The following is a 19,202-nucleotide window of genomic DNA, read 5'->3' as shown; positions in this document are numbered from 1 at the left end:
ATGGCAAAGGACCAAATGTTCAACTGCGGCAAAGAGAACCATTTTTCTTCTACGTCCCTCCATGTCAGTACACATGGGGTATTGCCCCTCCCAGACCTGGAGGTAGGACCTATAACACAGCCAATCAAAATGAATCATGACCTATAAGACCACATGACTTCCTCCTCACCACAGTTATTTTTTGTCCTACTGGACAGGGAGGTAGGATCTCCCTCCTCACTTTTTATTTTTTGTTGAATTTTGAGAGAAATCAAACACAGTTTTTGTTTTTTGTTTTTCTTTTGTATTTTCTTTTTGTTTATTTATTTATTTATTTTTTACCTCTGTGTAGACACAGAGGGATGATTCCCAGGTAATGGAGAATATTTTACCTGATGCCTCAAGACGCATAATCTGTAAATTATCGCTTATTGGGAAGAAATTCAGGTGTGGGCATACCCATGATCCTAGCCCTGTGCTAAAATAGCCCCCCTGCTATATGCCCAGCGAGGCACACGATTCAATCTAGTGCTTTTTGGGAAGAGACACAGTTGTGGGCTTCCCACATTATTACCTGTGAGCCTTTTGTTTTTTCTTCTGTATTTTTATTTGTTTATTTATTTTTGCTTATTTTTTACCTCTGTGTGGACACAGAGGGATGATTCCCAGGTAATGGAGAAGAATTTACCTGATGCCTCAAGACGCATAATCTGTAAATTATCGCTTATTGGGAAGAAGTGCAGGTGTGGGCATACCATGGTCCTAGCCCTGTGCTAAAACAGCCCCCCTGCTATATGCCCAGCCAGGCACAAGATTCAATCTAGTGCTTTTTTGGGAACAGACACAGGTGTGGGCTTCCCACATTGTTACCTGTGAGCTTTTGGACTCCCCTTTTCTTTTGAGTTATGTGAGACTTTACAGAACTCTACAGAACTTCTGCAAAAGGTCCGTGGGTATGCATATGGGCTAGTTATAACTGCCTGAAGCTGGTGAGTATGATTCTTCATTATCTACTGTGTGTAGTGCACTGGGAAGTCTGCATGCTAATTGGCTAATTATGTCCCTCAGCTGAGAGCTATTGGGGCTTTGGCTGGAGTTTCCATCCAGCTAATTAGCCACTCTGATAAGGTGCAGGTGTGCCTTCGCCCCGTTGCTATTGCTGTTTAATATTTTAAGCCTTGTATGGGTGAACCTGCATCCTCTATGCAGACACAGAAGTTATATTGGCTCATGTTACTAAGGCACCTCCAGGAAGGGCTAGAGGTTGCACTGATCAAGCAGTATGGCACCTCCTTCCTTCTTATGAGTCTGCTCTTAACAAGCAGTGTTCCACCTGGATATTCCTGCTGACAAGCCTGAGCTATCTGGTAAGGTGCCTGTGTTCCCCTGACTTCTTGTATTATCTGAAGTCTTATGTTGTGAGCTGGCGTCCTCTGTGCAAAATACAGTATTGGCTCTTGCTGCACTTTAAGTACTGGCTGGTGAATCCCTCTGCCTAAGCAGTGTGGTACCTGAATCCAGAGATTTTGATTTCTCAGTATCCATTGTGTATTTGAAACATTAATTTCACTGGGAAGTCTGCATGTTAATATGCTTAATATGTCCCTCAGCTGAAAGCTATCAGGGCTTTGGCTGGAGTTTCCATCAAGCTAACTAGTCACTATCTGGTAAGGTGCAGGTGTTCCTTTGGCCCCTTTGCTATTGCTGTTTAATATTTTAAGTTTTGTATGGGTGAACCTGCATCCTCTTGGCTAACACAGTGGTTATATTGGCTCATGTGCTCAAGCAGTATGGCACCTCCTTCCTTTCTTATGAGTCTGCTCTTAACAAGCAGTGTTCCACTGGACTGGATATTCCTGCTGACAAGTCTGAGCTATCTGGTAAGCTGCCTGTGTTCCTTCTTATATTATATGAAGTCGTTTGTTGTGAGCTGGAGTCCTCTGTGCATAATGCAGTTACACAAGGTACTAAGTCTGCATGTTAATAAGCTAATTATGTCCCTCCGCTGAAACCTATCCGAGTTCTAGCTGAAGTTTCCAACCTGCGGACTTTTCATTGCTATCAGGTAATGTGCAGATACTCCTCAGTTTGCTACTGTTGTTTCTATTGTCCTCTGTGCAGACACAGAGGTTATATTTGCCTTTTATTACACTGGGTGCTTTCAGGGTTGGCTGGAGGCTTGCACTGCTGAAGCAGTATGGTAGCCCCTTCCTTCCTTACATTGAGTCTGCTCAGTGCTGTAACCTGATGTCATTGGGCCCCACAGCAAATTCATTTTAGGGCCCCTAACATATCCAGAGGTTGTGCTTTTTTACCAATACGTATTGAAATTGCTCTTTATTAGGGCCTTATGGGTCCCTATACCTTTTGGGCCCACCTGCAGCCGCAGGGTCTGCTTCCTCTTTAGTTACGCCCCTGAGTCTGCTCCTAAGAAGCAGTCTGCCACCAAGGATCTGTCTGGATTATTCCTACTGTCTAGCGCATACTATCTGGTTAGGTGCCTGTATTCCTCTGACTTCTTGTATAGTTGTCATCTGAGGTCTTAGGTTTGTGAGCCCGAGTTCTCTGTGCAGACACAGTAGGCAAGTGTGCTCTTATTACACCTGGTATTTCCAGGACCGGCTAGGGGTATGTTCTGCTGTAGCAGCATTGTGCCCCATTTTTTTCCTATGATGTATCCACACTTAACAGGCAGTGTTCCAAGTTATATGGTGTCTTTTTGTGTGATGTAGGCCTTCTCTTAGATATTCTATTCCCATCTGGTGGCTTTTGTTGGGAGCTCAGTTGTAGTTATACTACATCTACTGAGTTTTTGTGACTGTAAATTTCCCTTCTTTAATTGTTGGTAGATTAAAGGGCACTTACTGTTATGTCTATTGGCACCTTAACATGCTGGAAGCCAGCTTGTAGTCTATGGCCCTTTGTGTGGCCTCGGGCATCTCGCCAGGGAGCTGGGTTTGTGTGGCCTCTGGCCTTCATTATGGCCCTTGGCTTGGGTTAGAGCCCTTGTTTTGGTCCATGGCTTTTTACCATGGTCCTGCTGGCCTTTTACAAGGGCCCTTGCTCTGCTGGCCTGTTGCATGAGCCTTTGGCTCATGTGGTCTTTTACCCTTGGCACATTTGTTTGGTTGTCCTTTTACCTGGGTTATTATGGCTGTGGGCCTGTTTTCATGGCACTTAACTTAGGTGCTTGCTTGCCTTTTACCAGGGTTCTTGGGCTGTTGGCCTTTTCTGTGGCCCCTGGCTAATGTGGCTGCTAGTTTTTATTATAGTCCTTGTGGGCTTGTGGCTGCCAGTCTTGGCTGTGACCTATGGTGCATAGGTCACCAGCCAGGCTGTGGCGGCTGATAGGCATGGTTACTATTCTTGCTGTGGCCCTTGGTGGGCATGTCTGTTTGCCTTGCGGCAATCCTTGGCAGGACAACAGCCATTGGTTTTGTCTTGTCTGCAATCCTTGCAGGTATGGTTCTGGTTACACCAGCAGTAGGTATGATTGACTATTTGGTTGGATCTAGCATGGGTTGTACCATCAGCTGGTGTTTGCTCTGAGTTTCACATCCCATAGCTAATTTTGTTGCTGATTGGTATTCAGCAGCTGATGTTGGTAATATGTTGGCTTACAGCTAACCTTTTCTTCTGCCTTACATGCATTGTTTTTGGTCTTGTATGCCAATGCTTATTATCAATAAGGCTGGCTTGTGGACCAGGGTTTTGCAAGTTCAACAACTGACGTGCTCCGTTGTTGCATGTATGGAAATTGACTTTTGTGTCAGGTGCCAGTGCAGTTGGTTACCTTGTCCCTAAGGGTGGCATTCACAATAGCTGGCTTATTTACTATTGCTTGTGTATTCGAATTTCACTCTGGTTTTTTGCAAACACTTCAGCTGACGGGCATCTTGGCCTGCTAGTGTGACAATGGCCTTGCACATCTATGTTGGAATACATAATAGCTGGCTGGTCCACCACTGGTTGCATGTATGGTGGCTGGCTCTCTGCCAGTGGATTGTGCATCATTGCTGGTTGGTACCAGTTTTTGCAGGCTATAAGCTTCTGGCATGCCTGATTTTGGATTGTGATCCCAGCTGTTGGCTGGTTCAGTAGCTTCTATGTATGGTCACAGGTTTGGTTCAGTTTTTGCATAAACTGTAGCATTGTGCAGCTTGAGCTGTAGTGGCCTTGGCTTTTGTGGGTGTTTTCTAGAACTGTAATTGGCTTGGGTCCCATTGCTTGCTTGTGTAGCAGTTGGCTGGGGCAACAGCATAGCTTACTGGTAGATGGCTTTAAGTCACATTGGTTGGTTCAGCAGCTTATCCTTGTGCTGTTGTATACCCAGTTTAGATTTGGTGATTGGTGGAGCTACTGGGCTGTACCAGCATGGCTCTACAATGGTTACAATGATATGCTGATTTATGATAACCCAGAGTTGGTGTTCATTTAGTTAAGTCTTCATTAGGGATTATTAGCATGGAGTTAGTGGATCTTGGACTGATCTCTGGTGTAGAGGTGACTCAGGTCAGCACTGGTTTGAGCTGCTTCCATTAAGATGCAGGACCAGGCTAATGTGGGCCAAGTCTTTTTGGGCCACTTGCTATTGCTGAGGATTGTGTATTTCTCCAGCACTGGTGATAGATGCATTCAAATTGTGTTTAGTTTCTGATCTGATTGATTTCCTGGTGGTTTCTAGGGTGTTTTAGTTCTGAGATGGCTATTGCCATCATTCTGGTTTTGTCCTAAGGCACCTTTTTTGTTTTAACAGTTGCAGGATTTTTGTTCTTCCCCAGGTGGGGTTTTGTCAGATAACCATATTGCAGGTATCCCTCTAGTCACTGAGGGAACCTTTTTAAACAGAATATGTTTATTCTTAATCTGCAATGCTTGATCCTCAAGTACCGGTCTCTGTAATTTTGTGGTTGATTTTGTAGCTCTTGTTAATCGTTTACCATGTCCTAGGACATGTTGTTCTTGTGCCTTTTATCTACCCTTTTCAGGAGATATACATTTTATCAGCTCCCCTGTTGGATGGATGTGATGCTGGCCTTTTCTCAGGGCCTCCTTAGCATCAGTTTGGTTTTTGCATTATGTCGGTTATTCCCACCCCTTGTTTTCGGTGCATGGCTTGGTAGATCCCATGTGTACTGACATGGAGGGACGTAGAAGAAATAGAGAATTTTACTTACCTACTTGACGTAAATTCCTTTTCTTCTAGTCCCGACATGTCAGTACAGGGTTTCCCATCCCAATTATTTATTTTGGTTACTGTACTGCTATGGCAAAAGTATAACTGTGGTGAGGAGGAAGTCATGTGGTCTTATAGGTCATGATTCATTTTGATTGGCTGTGTTATAGGTCCTACCTCCAGGTCTGGGAGGGGCAATGGCCCATGTGTACTGACATGTCGGGACTAGAAGAAAAGGAATTTACGTCAAGTAGGTAAGTAAAATTCTCTATTTTGTTACTTCAGACAGCTATTCTTTGAATGTTTATTTAATTATAAGTTTATTTAATAAAATGGTCTCGAGAGAGCTGGAGGTTCTGGTGCTGGAGGGAAAATATGATGTAATTGGTGTGGCCGAAACATGGCTGAATGAGTCGCATGACTGGGCGGTTAATATCAGCAGCTATACTTTATTTCAGAGGGACAGAGGCAACAGAAAAGGAGGAGGGATATGTCTGTTTGTTAAGCAGGATTTAAAAGCTAATAAAAAGGAGGAGGTGATGGAAAATGAGGGGGCAGAAGTCTTATGGGTGGAGCTCTTTAACGATTGTAAAGAGTCCAGCTAATTAATTGTAGGAGTATGCTATAGACTCCCTAATGTAAGTGAGGAGGAGGAGGCTAAACTCCTAATGCAAATATAAAAGGGCTGCTAGTTTGGGGAAAGTAATGATTATGGGGGATTTTAATTACCCAAATATTGACTGGAGAAACAGTACTGCCAGGACAGTTAAAGGGAACACGTTTATAAACTTGTTGTATGACAATTTTATGGGACAGGTTGTTGAGAAGCCAAACAGAACAAATGCTATACTGCATCTAGTGATCTCTAATGACCCAAAACGTATAGCAAATGTGCAAGTCATTAAACCCCTGGGTAATAAAAAACAAATATACACTGGGACAATAAAAACCATGAATTTCAAAGAGGCTAATTTTAGTGCCTTGAGGGCTGCCCTTCAGAACATAGATTGGGACATTATGTTTTCATCTAAAAACACAGTACAGAAATGGTTGTCATTTAAAATTATATTAAATCATTACTGTTCTCAATTTATTCTCTTAAGGAGTAAATGTAGAAGCATGAAAAATCACCCTATATGGCTTAATATATAAGTAAAAAAAATGAATAGGAAAGAAGAGAAAGACATTTAGAAACTACAAGTCTGTTGGGACAGAAGCTGCATTTAATGAATATAAACACTACAATAAATCAGCAATCCGGAAGGCAAAGAACGGTAATGAGGTGTGCATTGTGGCTGAGGTGAATACTAATACTAATATATATTAATAGTAAAAAGCTAACTTAACTTACTATGTTACTAACAGTACTAAATATGCAGTCCAATCATGTTTCTGCCATGAGGCAAGGTGAGAACCTTGCCTCAGACGGCAGCTCCCCAGAAGTTACCAGAGGTGGCAAAAATCAGCTCCTGGTAACTTTAAGAACCAAATTTCTGGCATTAAACCAGAAATTTGGCTTTTCTAGCACAGAGATTTGGCTTTTCTGCGCTAGCAATGTGGACCTGTCAGGGAGCCGGGAGCTCCCTCCAGGGAGGTAGTCCGGATCGAGGAGGAAGCCCTCTTGAGGGAGCAAGGTCGCGGTGTCCAAAGGGTTAATCCAAAGAGTAGTCAGAATCCAGGCAAAAGTTCACGGGCAGGCAGATAACAGCAAAGTCCAAAGTCCAGGCAAGGGTCAAGATAATAATCAGGAACAAGATTTAGCAATAGCAGCTCACAGGGAACCCAGGATACACTTAGGGAAAGTTTCCTATACTTGGGCGCCATTCTGGCGTCTTGGTAGCGTTTTTATCTTTGAATTTGGCGCCTTTGTGATGTCATTGGTGTCCTTGCGCCGACGTCGGCGCGCTGACGTCATTGCGCCGGCGCTGCTACCCACGTGGCGGCCATGGGCGCCGCCATTTTGGGAGCGACGCCGGCAGGGGAGGACGCGCCGCCCGGAGCTCCTGGAACTGCTCCGGGCGGCAATCGTGACAGTACCCCCCCCTCACGGGGGGCCTCTGGACCACCAGGACTAGGCTTCTGGGGAAATTTGGAATGGAAATCCCTCACAAGACGAGGAGCATGCACATCAGAGGGTCCTTCCCAGGAGCATTCTTCAGGGCCAAACCCCTTCCACTTGATGAGGTACTGAAGAGAGCCCCTGGAGATTCTGGAGTCAAGGATCTTTTCCACCTCATATTCCTGTTGACCATCCACAGAAATAGTAGGAGGGGGAGACTGGTTCACAGAAAAGCGGTTGGAGGTAGCGGATTTCACCAAAGAGACATGAAATACATTGGGAATTCGCATCTCAGGGGGAAGCTGAAGTCTGACAGCCACAGGATTGATCACCTCCAAGATGGAGAATGGACCCACAAACTTCGGACCCAACTTAGGAGATGGCACCTTCAACCGGATGTTCCTGGAAGACAACCAGACTTTATCACCAACCTTGTAGGGAGGAGAGGATCTACGTCTACGATCTGCAAACGTCTTGTGAACCAGAGCGCTCTTCTCCAAGTTCGACTTGGTTGCAGCCCAAATAGCAGACATGTGGGCTGCATGGTCATCAGCAGCCGGGACGTCAGACAACACAAAGTCCTGAGGGAAGGCTTGAGGATGCTGACCATACACTGACATGAACGGAGACCTTCCAGTGGAAGTGTGGCATGCATTGTTATGAGCAAATTCCGCCCATGGGAGGAGATCAGACCAGTCATCTTGACAAAGGGAGACGTGATTCCTCAAGAACTGTTCCAAAGCTTGGTTTACTCGTTCAGCTGCTCCATTAGTCTGGGGATGGTAAGCGGAGGAGAACTGGAGAGTAATACCCAGATCTTTGCACAGGGAACGCCAAAACTTAGCAGCAAACTGAGAACCTCTGTCAGAGACAACTTCCACAGGAAAACCATGCAGATGGAAAATATACTGGATGAAGAGCTGAGACAACTCCACAGCAGAGGGAAGCTTCCGCAGGGGAATGAAATGGGCCATCTTGCTAAAGCGGTCAATCACAACCCAGATCACAGTGTTTCCACAAGAGGGGGGAAGTTCAACAATAAAGTCCATTGCTAAATGAGTCCATGGAGAGAGGGGATAGGCAATGGTTGTAATAACCCACTGGGGCGAGAATGGCTAGGCTTGGATGTGGCACAAACGGTACAGGCAGCAACAAAGTCTTTGACATCTTTACGAATAGTCGGCCACCAGACTAAACATCTAAGGAGTTCAAGAGTCTTTTCAGGACCAGGGTGTCCTGCTTGCTTGGAGCAGTGGGTTTGTTGAAGAATAGGAAGACGTAACTCAGAGGGAACAAAAGCCATCCCAATGGGGGTATCCGGAGGAGCAGAAGACTGTCCAGCCAAGATTTGTTCGGCAAATTGGGGAAACAGAGATGCAATAATCTTGGCGGGGGGAATAATTGGTTCAAGTCTTTCTGGTAGACGATCACCCGGAGTGAAACTTCTGGAAAGCGCATCGGCCTTCCTATTCTTGGAGCCAGGACGATAGGTCAGAAAAAGTTAAAGCGGGAGAAGAACAGGGCCCACCTGGCCTGACGAGGATTCAGTCTCTTGAGAGAATGTATGAACTCCAAGTTCTTATGATCGGTATAAATCGTGACCGGAATTGAAGAACCCTCTAGGAGGTGACGCCACTCTTCAAGAGCAAGCTTGACTGCCAGAAGTTCTCGATTCCCTACATCGTAATTCTGTTCTGCAGGAGAAAACTTCTTGGAGAAAAAGGCACAAGGGTGCAACTTCCCATCGGCAGAATGTCTCTGGGATAGGATAGCCCCAGCACCTACTTCAGATGCATCCACCTCAATGCAAAAGGGTAGCTTAGGATCCGGATGACGGAGGACTGGGGCAGAAGAAAATGCGTCCTTTAGGGACTGAAAAGCTTCTACAGCAACTGGAGGCCAAGAACTGGGATTACCCCCTTTTCGGATGAGAGTAAGGATAGGTGCAATACGGGATGAGAACCCCCCTGATGAATTGCCGGTAGTAGTTGGCAAATCTGATGAACCTTTGAATAGCCTTGGTGCTCAAGGGAAGGGGCCACTCTTGGATTGCTGACACCTTAACGGGATCCATCTCGAAACCTTCTGGGGAAATGATATAACCCAAGAAAGGAATCTTAGACACCTCAAAGACACATTTCTCCAACTTGGCGAAGAGAGAGTTCTTCCTCAAACGAGAGAGTACTTCTTTCACCTGGGAGCGATGAGATACAAGGTCTTTCGAGAAGATCAGGATGTCATCCAGGTACACGACCACTGACTTTCCCAAGAGATCCCGGAAGATGTCATTCACGAGCTCTTGAAAGACAGCGGGGGCATTACAGAGGCCAAAGGGCATCACAAGATATTCATAGTGCCCATCCCGAGTGTTGAATGCCGTCTTCCATTCGTCCCCTTCACGGATGCGGATGAGGTTGTACGCCCCACGGAGATCTAATTTAGTGAAAATTTTAGCCCCTTTCAATTGATCGAAGAGTTCAGCAATCAGAGGCCAGAGGGGTACCGGTTTTTAACTGTGATCTTATTAAGGCCCCGGTAGTCAATGCAAGGACGTAGGCCTCCATCCTTCTTTTCCACGAAGAAGAAACCTGCCCCGGCAGGAGAAGTAGAGGGGCGGATAAACCCCCGCTGGAGATTCTCCTGAATATAGTCTTTCATAGCGGAAGTTTCAGCTGGAGAAAGAGGATAGGTGCGACCCCTAGGGGGCATGGTTCCTGGCAGGAGATCGATAGGACAATCGTATAGTCGATGTGGAGGAAGGAATTCTGCGGACTTCTTACAGAATACATCAGAGAATTCCCTGTAAAAGGAGGGTAGAGTCTTCAGATCAGACATAGAGATATTCACCCTCTGGAGGGGTTCAGCAGGAAGACAGTGCTGCTGGCAAAATGGGCTCCAACGGGAAATCTGTCCTGCGGACCAATCAATGGTGGGATTATGCAGGCGCAGCCAAGGGAGACCCAAAACAACTGGAACGGATGGGCAGGAAATAATTAGGAACGATAGTCTTTCTTTATGCAGCGTCCCAACCTGCACAGGCAATTCCCCAGTCGTCATAGAGATAAATTCAGCCTCCAGGGGTCTGTCGTCAATGGCAGTGACACGAAGAGGAGTAGACAATGGGAATAAGGGAACCTCCATGTATTTGGCAAAAAGAGCGTCCATGAAGTTGCCAGCAGCTCCAGAGTCAATGAAAGCTAAGCCGACAATGGTCTTAGTGGCTAGACGAATCTGTAAAGGAAGGAGAAACCTGTGAGTGTTCTCTTGAGACTTCGGAGTAGTGCCCCCTACATGAGTTACCCTAGATATACCTCGGGGAACAGAACTCGTGGGCCTCACCGGACAAGAGTTCGCAAAATGAGACTGTCCGCCACAATACAGACATAGGCCAGCCATCCATCTACGGGGCCTTTCTTGTTCAGAGAGACGAGCCCTTCCAACTTGCATCGGTTCCTCCGGAGGAGAAGTAGAAGCTTGAGTAGCTGGAGTATGCAAGAGAGGTCTCTGGAAGCGGGGTGCCAACAAGGGTTGAAATCTTTTACAACGCTCCTTCTCTACTTGATGCTCTCTGAGACGAGTGTCCACCTTAATGGATAGTACAATCAGATCTTCCAACAGATCAGGGAACTCCCTGGAGACAAGATCATCTTTAATGCGAATAGACAGACCTTGATAGAATACAGCCTTATAGGCATCGTCATACCAGGAAGTCTCAGCCATCAAAGTTCTAAAGTCAATAGCATAGTCACTGACACTGCGGTTCCCCTGCCGGAGTTGCAGAAGACGAGACGGGGCATTAGTGACCCGACCCGGGGCATCAAACACAGTACGAAATGCTTGAAGAAAAGCCTTGGCATCAAAAGTCAGTGGAGAATTCTTCTCCCAAAGAGATGTTGCCCACTCAAGTGGTTTGCACACCAAACGAGACATCACATAGCCCACCTTGGAACGTTCATTGGGGAAGTGCGAGGGTTGAAACTCGAACTGGATCTGGCACTGTGTAGTGAAACCTCTGCAGGCCTGTGGGTCCCACACTGAAGCGAGGCGCTCGTCTGACATCAGGCGTAGCTTCCTCAGTAGGATCCATGGCCCAAGTATAATGTCAGGGAGCCGGGAGCTCCCTCCAGGGAGGTAGTCCGGATCGAGGAGGAAGCCCTCTTGAGGGAGCAAGGTCGCGGTGTCCAAAGGGTTAATCCAAAGAGTAGTCAAAATCCAGGCAAAAGTTCCCGGGCAGGCAGATAACAGCAAAGTCCAAAGTCCAGGCAAGGGTCAAGATAATAATCAGGAACAAGATTTAGCAATAGCAGCTCACAGGGAACCCAGGATACACTTAGGGAAAGTTTCCTATACTTGGGCGCCATTCTGGCATCTTGGTAGCGTTTTTATCTTTGAATTTGGCGCCCTTGTGACGTCATTGGCGTCCTTGCGCTGACGTCGGCGCCGCTACCCACGTGGCGGCCATGGGCGCCGCCATTTTGGGAGCGACGCAGGCAGGGGAGGACGCGCCGCCCAGAGCTCCTGGAACTGCTCCGGGCGGCGATCGTGACAGGCCCATACCGGGAGGGCGGCATTCCTCACGCCGCCTCAGGCAGCATTAATACCTAAAACGCGCCTGAGTCCAATGTACTGTATATTGCTTACTATACAAGAGACAATAGTGAGCTTAGCAACATTACCTCTCAAAGCATGAACTTAAAGGAGAACTTAACCCCCTACTGTGATAAATCCACAGACTCGAAGATTACCAAAGCGCCACACCCATGAGCTCCGCTGCGCTCACTCTGCATTTGCGGTCAATAATCCTACAGGGGACACAATTCTGGGGTAACACTTAGCAACTGAGGTGATGTAAGCAACCAATCCAATCCAATATTTACTACAAAATTACATATTCTCTGTTTAGGAAACTAGTTTTACTAGCAAAACTAGTTTGCATGTAAAAGGTTATGGGGGGGTAAAAAAGATCTACTTCTAGTATACCAAATATTTAAAAATCTAGCCAAAACTAATGTTTATAATACAATAGCCAAACTAATTGACAAATAAAAATGACCCTTTAGAAAGAAGTAGTGTTAATAGTGAAAGTTAAAGGCTGAATACCATGAACGTTAGCAAATTTAGAAAGGGACATCTCATATTGCAACCAAGGGTCTGGCTAAATTCCAAAGAAATGTTCTTGTTCTACATACAGTATCTGTGAAAATGGAATCCAGCGGGTCTGCTTCCAAGGCAGCCAAACTGCATGCTTTCTGTCACTGTACGAGGGGCTATAATCAGAAAGACACTCACCCCCATATGTAATAAAAGGCACTAAGTTTGCCCAGGAGCAGTAACCCATAGCAACCAATAAGATATTTGCTTTTAAACAGGTGACCAATAAATGCTACCTGCAAGAGTACTGCTCCTGGGCAAACTTACTGGGGGTCATTTATACACACTGGGCAAATTTGCACCTGGGCAGTATCCTATGACAAGCAATTAGTTGTTTGCTTTAATTGTTCTATCCGCAGATGCCTGAAAAAGAGCTAATCACCGATTGGTTTCTCTGTGTTACTGCCCAGGTGCAAAGGTGCCCAGTGTTTATAAATGAGCTCCAGTGTCTTTTATTACATTTCCCCCTTAAAATATTATCCTGTTTCCCTTTAGAAAAAATAAGCCAGTATCAGTAGAAACTTTCACATGTAAAAGACTCATCTTCACCATTGTTTATTTATTGATGTGTCATTATAATAGAATTGCACTCTTTTTTTAAAACCTATACGAATGGGCGGACTTATTAAAATGTGAGTTTAAAGCTTAATAAATAAAACCTAACCCACATTCTATTCATTCCTATGGGATTTTTAGAACCATATTTATAAAATAGTGAGTTCTAACTTTCACCTATTGATAAATACAATTCTAAAAATACTACAGGAATGAATATAAAGTAATGAGATTTTATTTATCAAGCTCTAAACTCACATTATAATAAATCTGCCCCTAAGGGTGCTATGTCCAGTGTACAGTATCTAAATCAGTTGGACTTTTTCATATATAGGTGTGGGACCTGTTATCCAAAATGCTCGGGACCTGTGGTGGATCTTTCCATAATTTGGATCCTCATACCTTAAGGCTACAAAATCATGTAAACATTAAAAAACCATATAAATTGATTTTGCTTCCAATAAGGATTAAATATATCTTCGTTTGGATTAAGTATAAGGTACTGTTTTATTATTACAGAGAAAAGGAAATAATTTTTCAAAATGTTATTTATTTGATTACAATGGAGTCTTTGGGAAACATCCTTTCTGTAATTCAGAGTTTTTTGGATAATGGGTTTCCGGATACTGATCCCATACCTGTACTGTATTTTTATGCCATCCTACAATGATTTAATGAACAAGGGTTATAGTAGAGTCACAGAATTAGAGGCTTTTTGCCTCTTATGCTCATTTATAAATCTGGAAATGGTTTGTTATGAAGATTTATTGTTGGTTATATGCCAGCACAAGATGTTATAATTCATGTTAGAGAAGTACTCACATTGAAAAACTATCCAAACTCTATCATATATTGTCATATATAGATCTATCTATCTATCTATCTATCTATCTATCTATCTATCTATCTATCTATCTATCTATCTATCTATCTATCTATCTATCTATCTATCTATCTATCTATCTATCTATCTAGATGTGAACTAATAAATTTGACTTGTGCATAGGATAGACAAATGGACTGGCAGACGAACAGTTACATTTATGATTTCACAAAAAAAGCCACACCAGCCAAAAAAAAACGGTGAATAGCAACAGCAACCAAATTCAGTGTCAATTGTCATTGAAGGCTATTTACCTTAATCATTACTGTTTTTGCTGTACCCTGCTCTCCAATGAGTAGAACAGCTTTTCCTTGTTTCATTATTGTGTGCATTAAAAAATCTGTCCTAACATTGTCAACATTGGGAACTAGAATTGAGGCATATTCTGGGACCGAGTCTTTAGGGTACACATATTCAGGAACCTGTATTTGTAGAAGAAAACAAGAGGTCTGTAAGCATATATTATTGTACTTCTTTGTATACATTTTTATGGTACATACTGATTTGCTCCTTTTTTTGGCAATGGAAGAGTTAGTGCGCTATTTACTAAAATACAAATTCATCTCCCACTGACTTATACATGACTTTTTTTGGATTAAGGCTTTTTTCAGCATCGGGGCATAAACAATCTCGAAAGATTTTTTTTTCCCACCAAGAATTCAGGTTTTTGCCCAAAAAAGCTAAATCAGATTTATTTTCGGTTTAGTAAATAACCCCCTTAATAAAGGACTTGGCAATTAATAAAGAATTCACCAATATAAGCAGAGGAGCTGTATAATGGAAAATACTTATGCATATAGAGGCATCAGGGAAACTCTGAAAAGTGGGAAATACAGATACAGGGGAATAACGACCACTGTTTTTTATATTAATATTTTTCTTAATAAAAAAGGCAACATTATCATATTTTGTGGCATTGAAGGTGTGAATGGAGAGTTGTTTAATTCTGTTACCTGGATATATTTCTGGACAAGTACATCATATAGGGTTGCACTATTTAACTTTCAGTACTTTTAGTTTTCATGTATTTTGTGCCTTACTGAACTCCAGTGTCATATTTTTCCACATGTGGGTGTGAGTAGATTGTCGGTATGAGTAGAGGGCAGTAACTTGTATTGCTTACAACTGTGTTAAATAACCTTTGGCGCTCTATTCCCTGGTCATTTTAGTGGTTATTACAATATAAAGGAAGGGTAACAAACCTTTTTAGTCCAATGCTGCCACTGCCCATGATCATCAATCACAAATTCAAAAATGGTTTGATCCCCACTGACAGTGGGGAGCTCAAGAAGTGCTGAATGGTCCCACAAAAACTTTTCCATCTTCATTCGGTCATCCAGTTCTAGCAAGGCTCCTAATGACCACATTACTGCAAAAATAAACAGCCGAGCTACATGTTCCTGACCTGGTTGTTTCTCATCTTTGTTATACAATAGTCCCTAAATTAATTAAAAAACAAAACACGAGGATCAAGATGCCATTAATATCTGTACTGTGCTTGCTTTGATTTCTCTTTTCCACCCTTCTTACTTATTTTGGCTTACCTGTAAAAGGTCTATGGCCTGCTTTATATACATGCACTCTAAAATCTGCATCTTAGGAGACTCTGCTGTAAAAATGAAATTAAGCAAGTCCTGTGGAAGGGAAATACATATATATATAAGTAGCAGATCATTGTATGAAATAATTCAGTTGCCTTTGATAATGTACATTTTTTAAATATACCTTCAAAAACCTGAAAGCTAAAGCATCTACCTTGTATTTCATCATTTTCTTACATCCTTTAAGACAGGTTTAATTAAATAGATTCAGATCAATAGTTATATCCTCCTGCCTCCTAATAGCAATCAGTTATCAAAACATAAAAGAATCTAACATTATTTAAACATACAATCAAACTTATGATTTCATAGGGTGCGTCAGGTTTGACAAAATACGAAAATTTTTTTTTATTATATAGCATGTTGTTTAGATAAGGGTCTTACAAATTTTCTAAACTATAATACAAATACAGCATTATGATTCATTTATCATATATACTTTCCCAGAGTGGTAAAAATTATTTAGGAATTACATTAAACTAAACACCAAACACCAAATTAAACACCAAACTAGAATGGAGTGAGAAACAAGCACTCTAGATTGTTTTCTATTAGAGTAGCCAATCTACTACTACAGTGTATAACTGTGACTCCAAATATTTATTCTGCATTAAAAATGTCAGATTTAACTGAAGAGACTTGTGAATGTTTTAGTATTGCTTATCAAATCTAACATAAGGTGTATTCCCTTGTGCACTGCCTGCATCAAAGTTTAAAACAACTTACATATATAAACCCAGTATCATGCCTCCATAAACAAACATACAACGCTGAGAAAATGATAAAAACATTCAAGGGTCTCTCTTTCATTCAAGATACACTAAGGGGCAGATTAATTAAGGTTCGAATGGTAAATTCAAATTCGAATTTTTTAATTTTTTTGTGTCAAAACTCACAAATTCAAATTAAAAAAGTCAACCATGGAAACAGTTTTAATTTGAATATTCGCCACCAAAAACATGCCGAGTTAATTTACAAGTCAATGGCAGAGGTCAGTTGAACCATTTGAATATATTAATTACCTTGCATGTTTTTTCTTTGGAGGAAAAACTTGATTAGAATTTTATTAAAATTTTCAGGTCTGGACTATTCGATCGAATATTAGACATTCAAGTTTTTTATAGATAAACTCCCATTCGAGTTGTGAGTATATTCAAATTTATTTGAATTCAAATAAATTTCAACCTTTGATAAATAAGCCCCTAAGCATCCATGTTGCCTTTCCAGATTAGGGAATTTTATTTTCACATTTAAAACGCAAAACCACTAGACTAATAATTATAGAGGCTGGTGCAGGAAGAAGAAGGATATCTACAAGGATATTAACATTTTAGAAGCTAACTATTGAAACAAAAAACATTTACATATTTCCACAGGTGTGTGCTATAACTATAATGTTAGGTTATCAAGTTTAATAGAAAATGCAATGATATTTATAAAAACAGAGGCTACATGCTCTGGAAACTGTTATATGGACATAAAAGATTACAAAATCATTACAAAATCTTGGCAAATGAAACCGACATAATCTGTAAATATTATATCATTTTATATGTATTGTACAGCACCATTATCAACTTATTTAAATTTTGTGTTGCAGAATTTCGCATTTCAGTTGCACGAAATGCCAGACGTTTTGAAATATTTTGTGCTCTTTCACTTTATGGGCATTTTCTGAGGGGAAACCTTTAGTTTACCTAGGAAAACTATACATTGGGTTTTTTTCGGGAGAACCTGAGCTTTCTAAATCTGGCTGAGTTTGTATGTATGTATTTCCACCTCTGCAAAGAGATTTATAGTGCTAAATACCAAAAAAATTAAAGCTCACATTTTTCATAAAATATGAATTTATACCAAAAAAAAAATTTAATTTTACGCATGAAAAGCCAACTGATTTGGAAATTCAAATGTCTCTCAAACATGCCAATACCAGATATGTATAGTTTTAGGGCTTCTGTACAGCAAAAACTCCCTGCAGTATATCACCGAATTTTCTAAGCACGAAAGCAGAAAACGGCATACTTTAGATTCCAAGGCCAAAAAATCCTGAAACAGTAGGTTTACCCCAGACAATCATATATTTTTGAAAAGTACACATTCTGCTGATTCAAAAATGAGTAACTATGTTTCTTTACTCCTAACTACCAAACATCAAAGCTTGTCTGAACGTAGCGGTTTTTATTACAATTTATCAAAATTCTGAAAAATGACTTTAAAGGTTTTATTTTGCTGCACCGCATATCCCACACTGTATTGGGTACCAAGAAAAATCACCCTGAATATGAAAAAGCAACACATTGGCTGCATTTTTGTGGGGTAAAAACACAGAAATATATGTTTACCCAGCAAAACTATGTATTTTTGGAAAGTACACATTCTACCGAATCTAAAATGGGTAGTCGCAAGGCTTTCCCAAAATTGTCGGTTTTGGTGAAATATCTGAAAATTGCCTCGAAGCTTCAAATTTCCAGCATCAAATCGCCCATGTATCATTATGTACCAAGAGAAAGCACCATAAATATGATTGCCAGGGGTCCTCCAAACAGTTTGGTGCCCATTGTGCATAGGTTTACCAAAGTATCTTTAGAGGCCCCAAAATGAAGTCAGCGCATACAAATACTAAAAATAGATTTTCTTTTGACCCAAACGGTGAGCGATTGCTAGCCAAGTTCTCTTCACTTCCTCTGGGCTACAAACTCGCTGTCAATTTCCCAGCTGCCCCTGGTCATATGACTTGTGTCTCAGTGGGATATGGGTTACTATTGAGTGTTGTTCTTAGATCTACCAAGCAGCTGCTATCTGGTTACCTTCCCATTGTTCTTTTGTTTGGCTGCTGGGGGGGAAAAGGGAGGGAGACGATATGACTCCAACTTGCAGTACAGCAGTAAAGAGTGATTGAAGTTTATCAGAGCACAAGTCGCATGACTTGGGGCAGCTGGGAAATTGACAATATGTCTAGTCCCATGTCAGATTTCAAAATTGAATAGAAAAAAATCTGTTTGCTCTTTTGAGAAATGGATTTCAGTGCAGAATTCTGCTGGAGCAACACTATTAATTGATTCATTTTGAAAAAATTTTTTTTTCCCATGACAGTATCCCTTTAAGGTCATAGAAGAGGGGTGGAGGGCTTTTCAGGATGAATTTGCCACATTAAATCAGTGGTGGGATGTAGGCAAGGTTCACCTAAAGCTCTTGTGTCAAGAGTATACCAAAAGTATGAGCAGGCAAGCGCAATGCAGGGGTTGAGGCACTGAACTAGGAGGTGCTTGATTTTGAGCAAAGGCTATTTAGGCTCTGAAGATCAAGCCCTTCAATGTCAATACCTAGAAAGTAAAGAAGTGATGCGTAACATGGAACAGTGACAGGCTTTTTGTGCCTTTGTGCGAAGGCGGATGCAGTTACTCTGTGATATGGATCGTGGTTCATGATTCTTCTATGCTCTGGAGAAGGGGAACTGAAAACAAATCACATGCCTTTTTGTGGAGGATGGCACCCCCTTGAGGATCCAGAGGCTATCCAGGACAGAGCCCGGTCCTTCTATCAAAACATTTTTTCTCCAGATCCCATCTCTCCAGATGCCTGTGAGGAGCTATGGGATGGGCTTCCAGTGGTCAGTGAGAGGAGAAAAGAGAGGTTGGAGACTCCAATCACTCTAGATGAACTCTCTCAAGCACTCTGTTTAATGCCCCACAAGCAGTGTTATCACTACTTCCTAAGAAGGGGGATCTCTGCCTTATTAAGAACTGTAGACCAGTCTTACTGCTCAGCATAGACTATAAGATCGTGGCCAAAGTTATC

General features: G+C 42.2%; 1 protein-coding gene across 5 annotated transcripts in view; it reads right to left on the bottom strand.

Annotated features, from left to right (window-relative positions):
- The window catches only part of LOC108718513 (dynein heavy chain 5, axonemal), a 379,491-nt gene that overhangs the window by 168,288 nt on the left and 192,001 nt on the right, over positions 1-19,202 (bottom strand). For all 5 annotated transcript variants that reach the window (XM_041566222.1, XM_041566224.1, XM_041566225.1 and 2 more), the window contains 3 exons: positions 15,348-15,437; positions 15,006-15,242; positions 14,058-14,225 (listed from right to left, as the gene is read on the bottom strand). In XM_041566222.1, the coding sequence (XP_041422156.1) occupies positions 14,058-14,225; positions 15,006-15,242; positions 15,348-15,437 (495 nt within the window). The remainder of the gene's footprint in view (positions 1-14,057; positions 14,226-15,005; positions 15,243-15,347; positions 15,438-19,202) is intronic.

Source organism: Xenopus laevis, chromosome 6L (assembly GCF_017654675.1).
Source record: "Xenopus laevis strain J_2021 chromosome 6L, Xenopus_laevis_v10.1, whole genome shotgun sequence".
NCBI classification, from domain to species: Eukaryota; Metazoa; Chordata; class Amphibia; order Anura; family Pipidae; genus Xenopus; species Xenopus laevis.
Note: the sequence above shows the minus strand (reverse complement) of the source record. Positions and strands in the feature narration are given on the sequence as shown.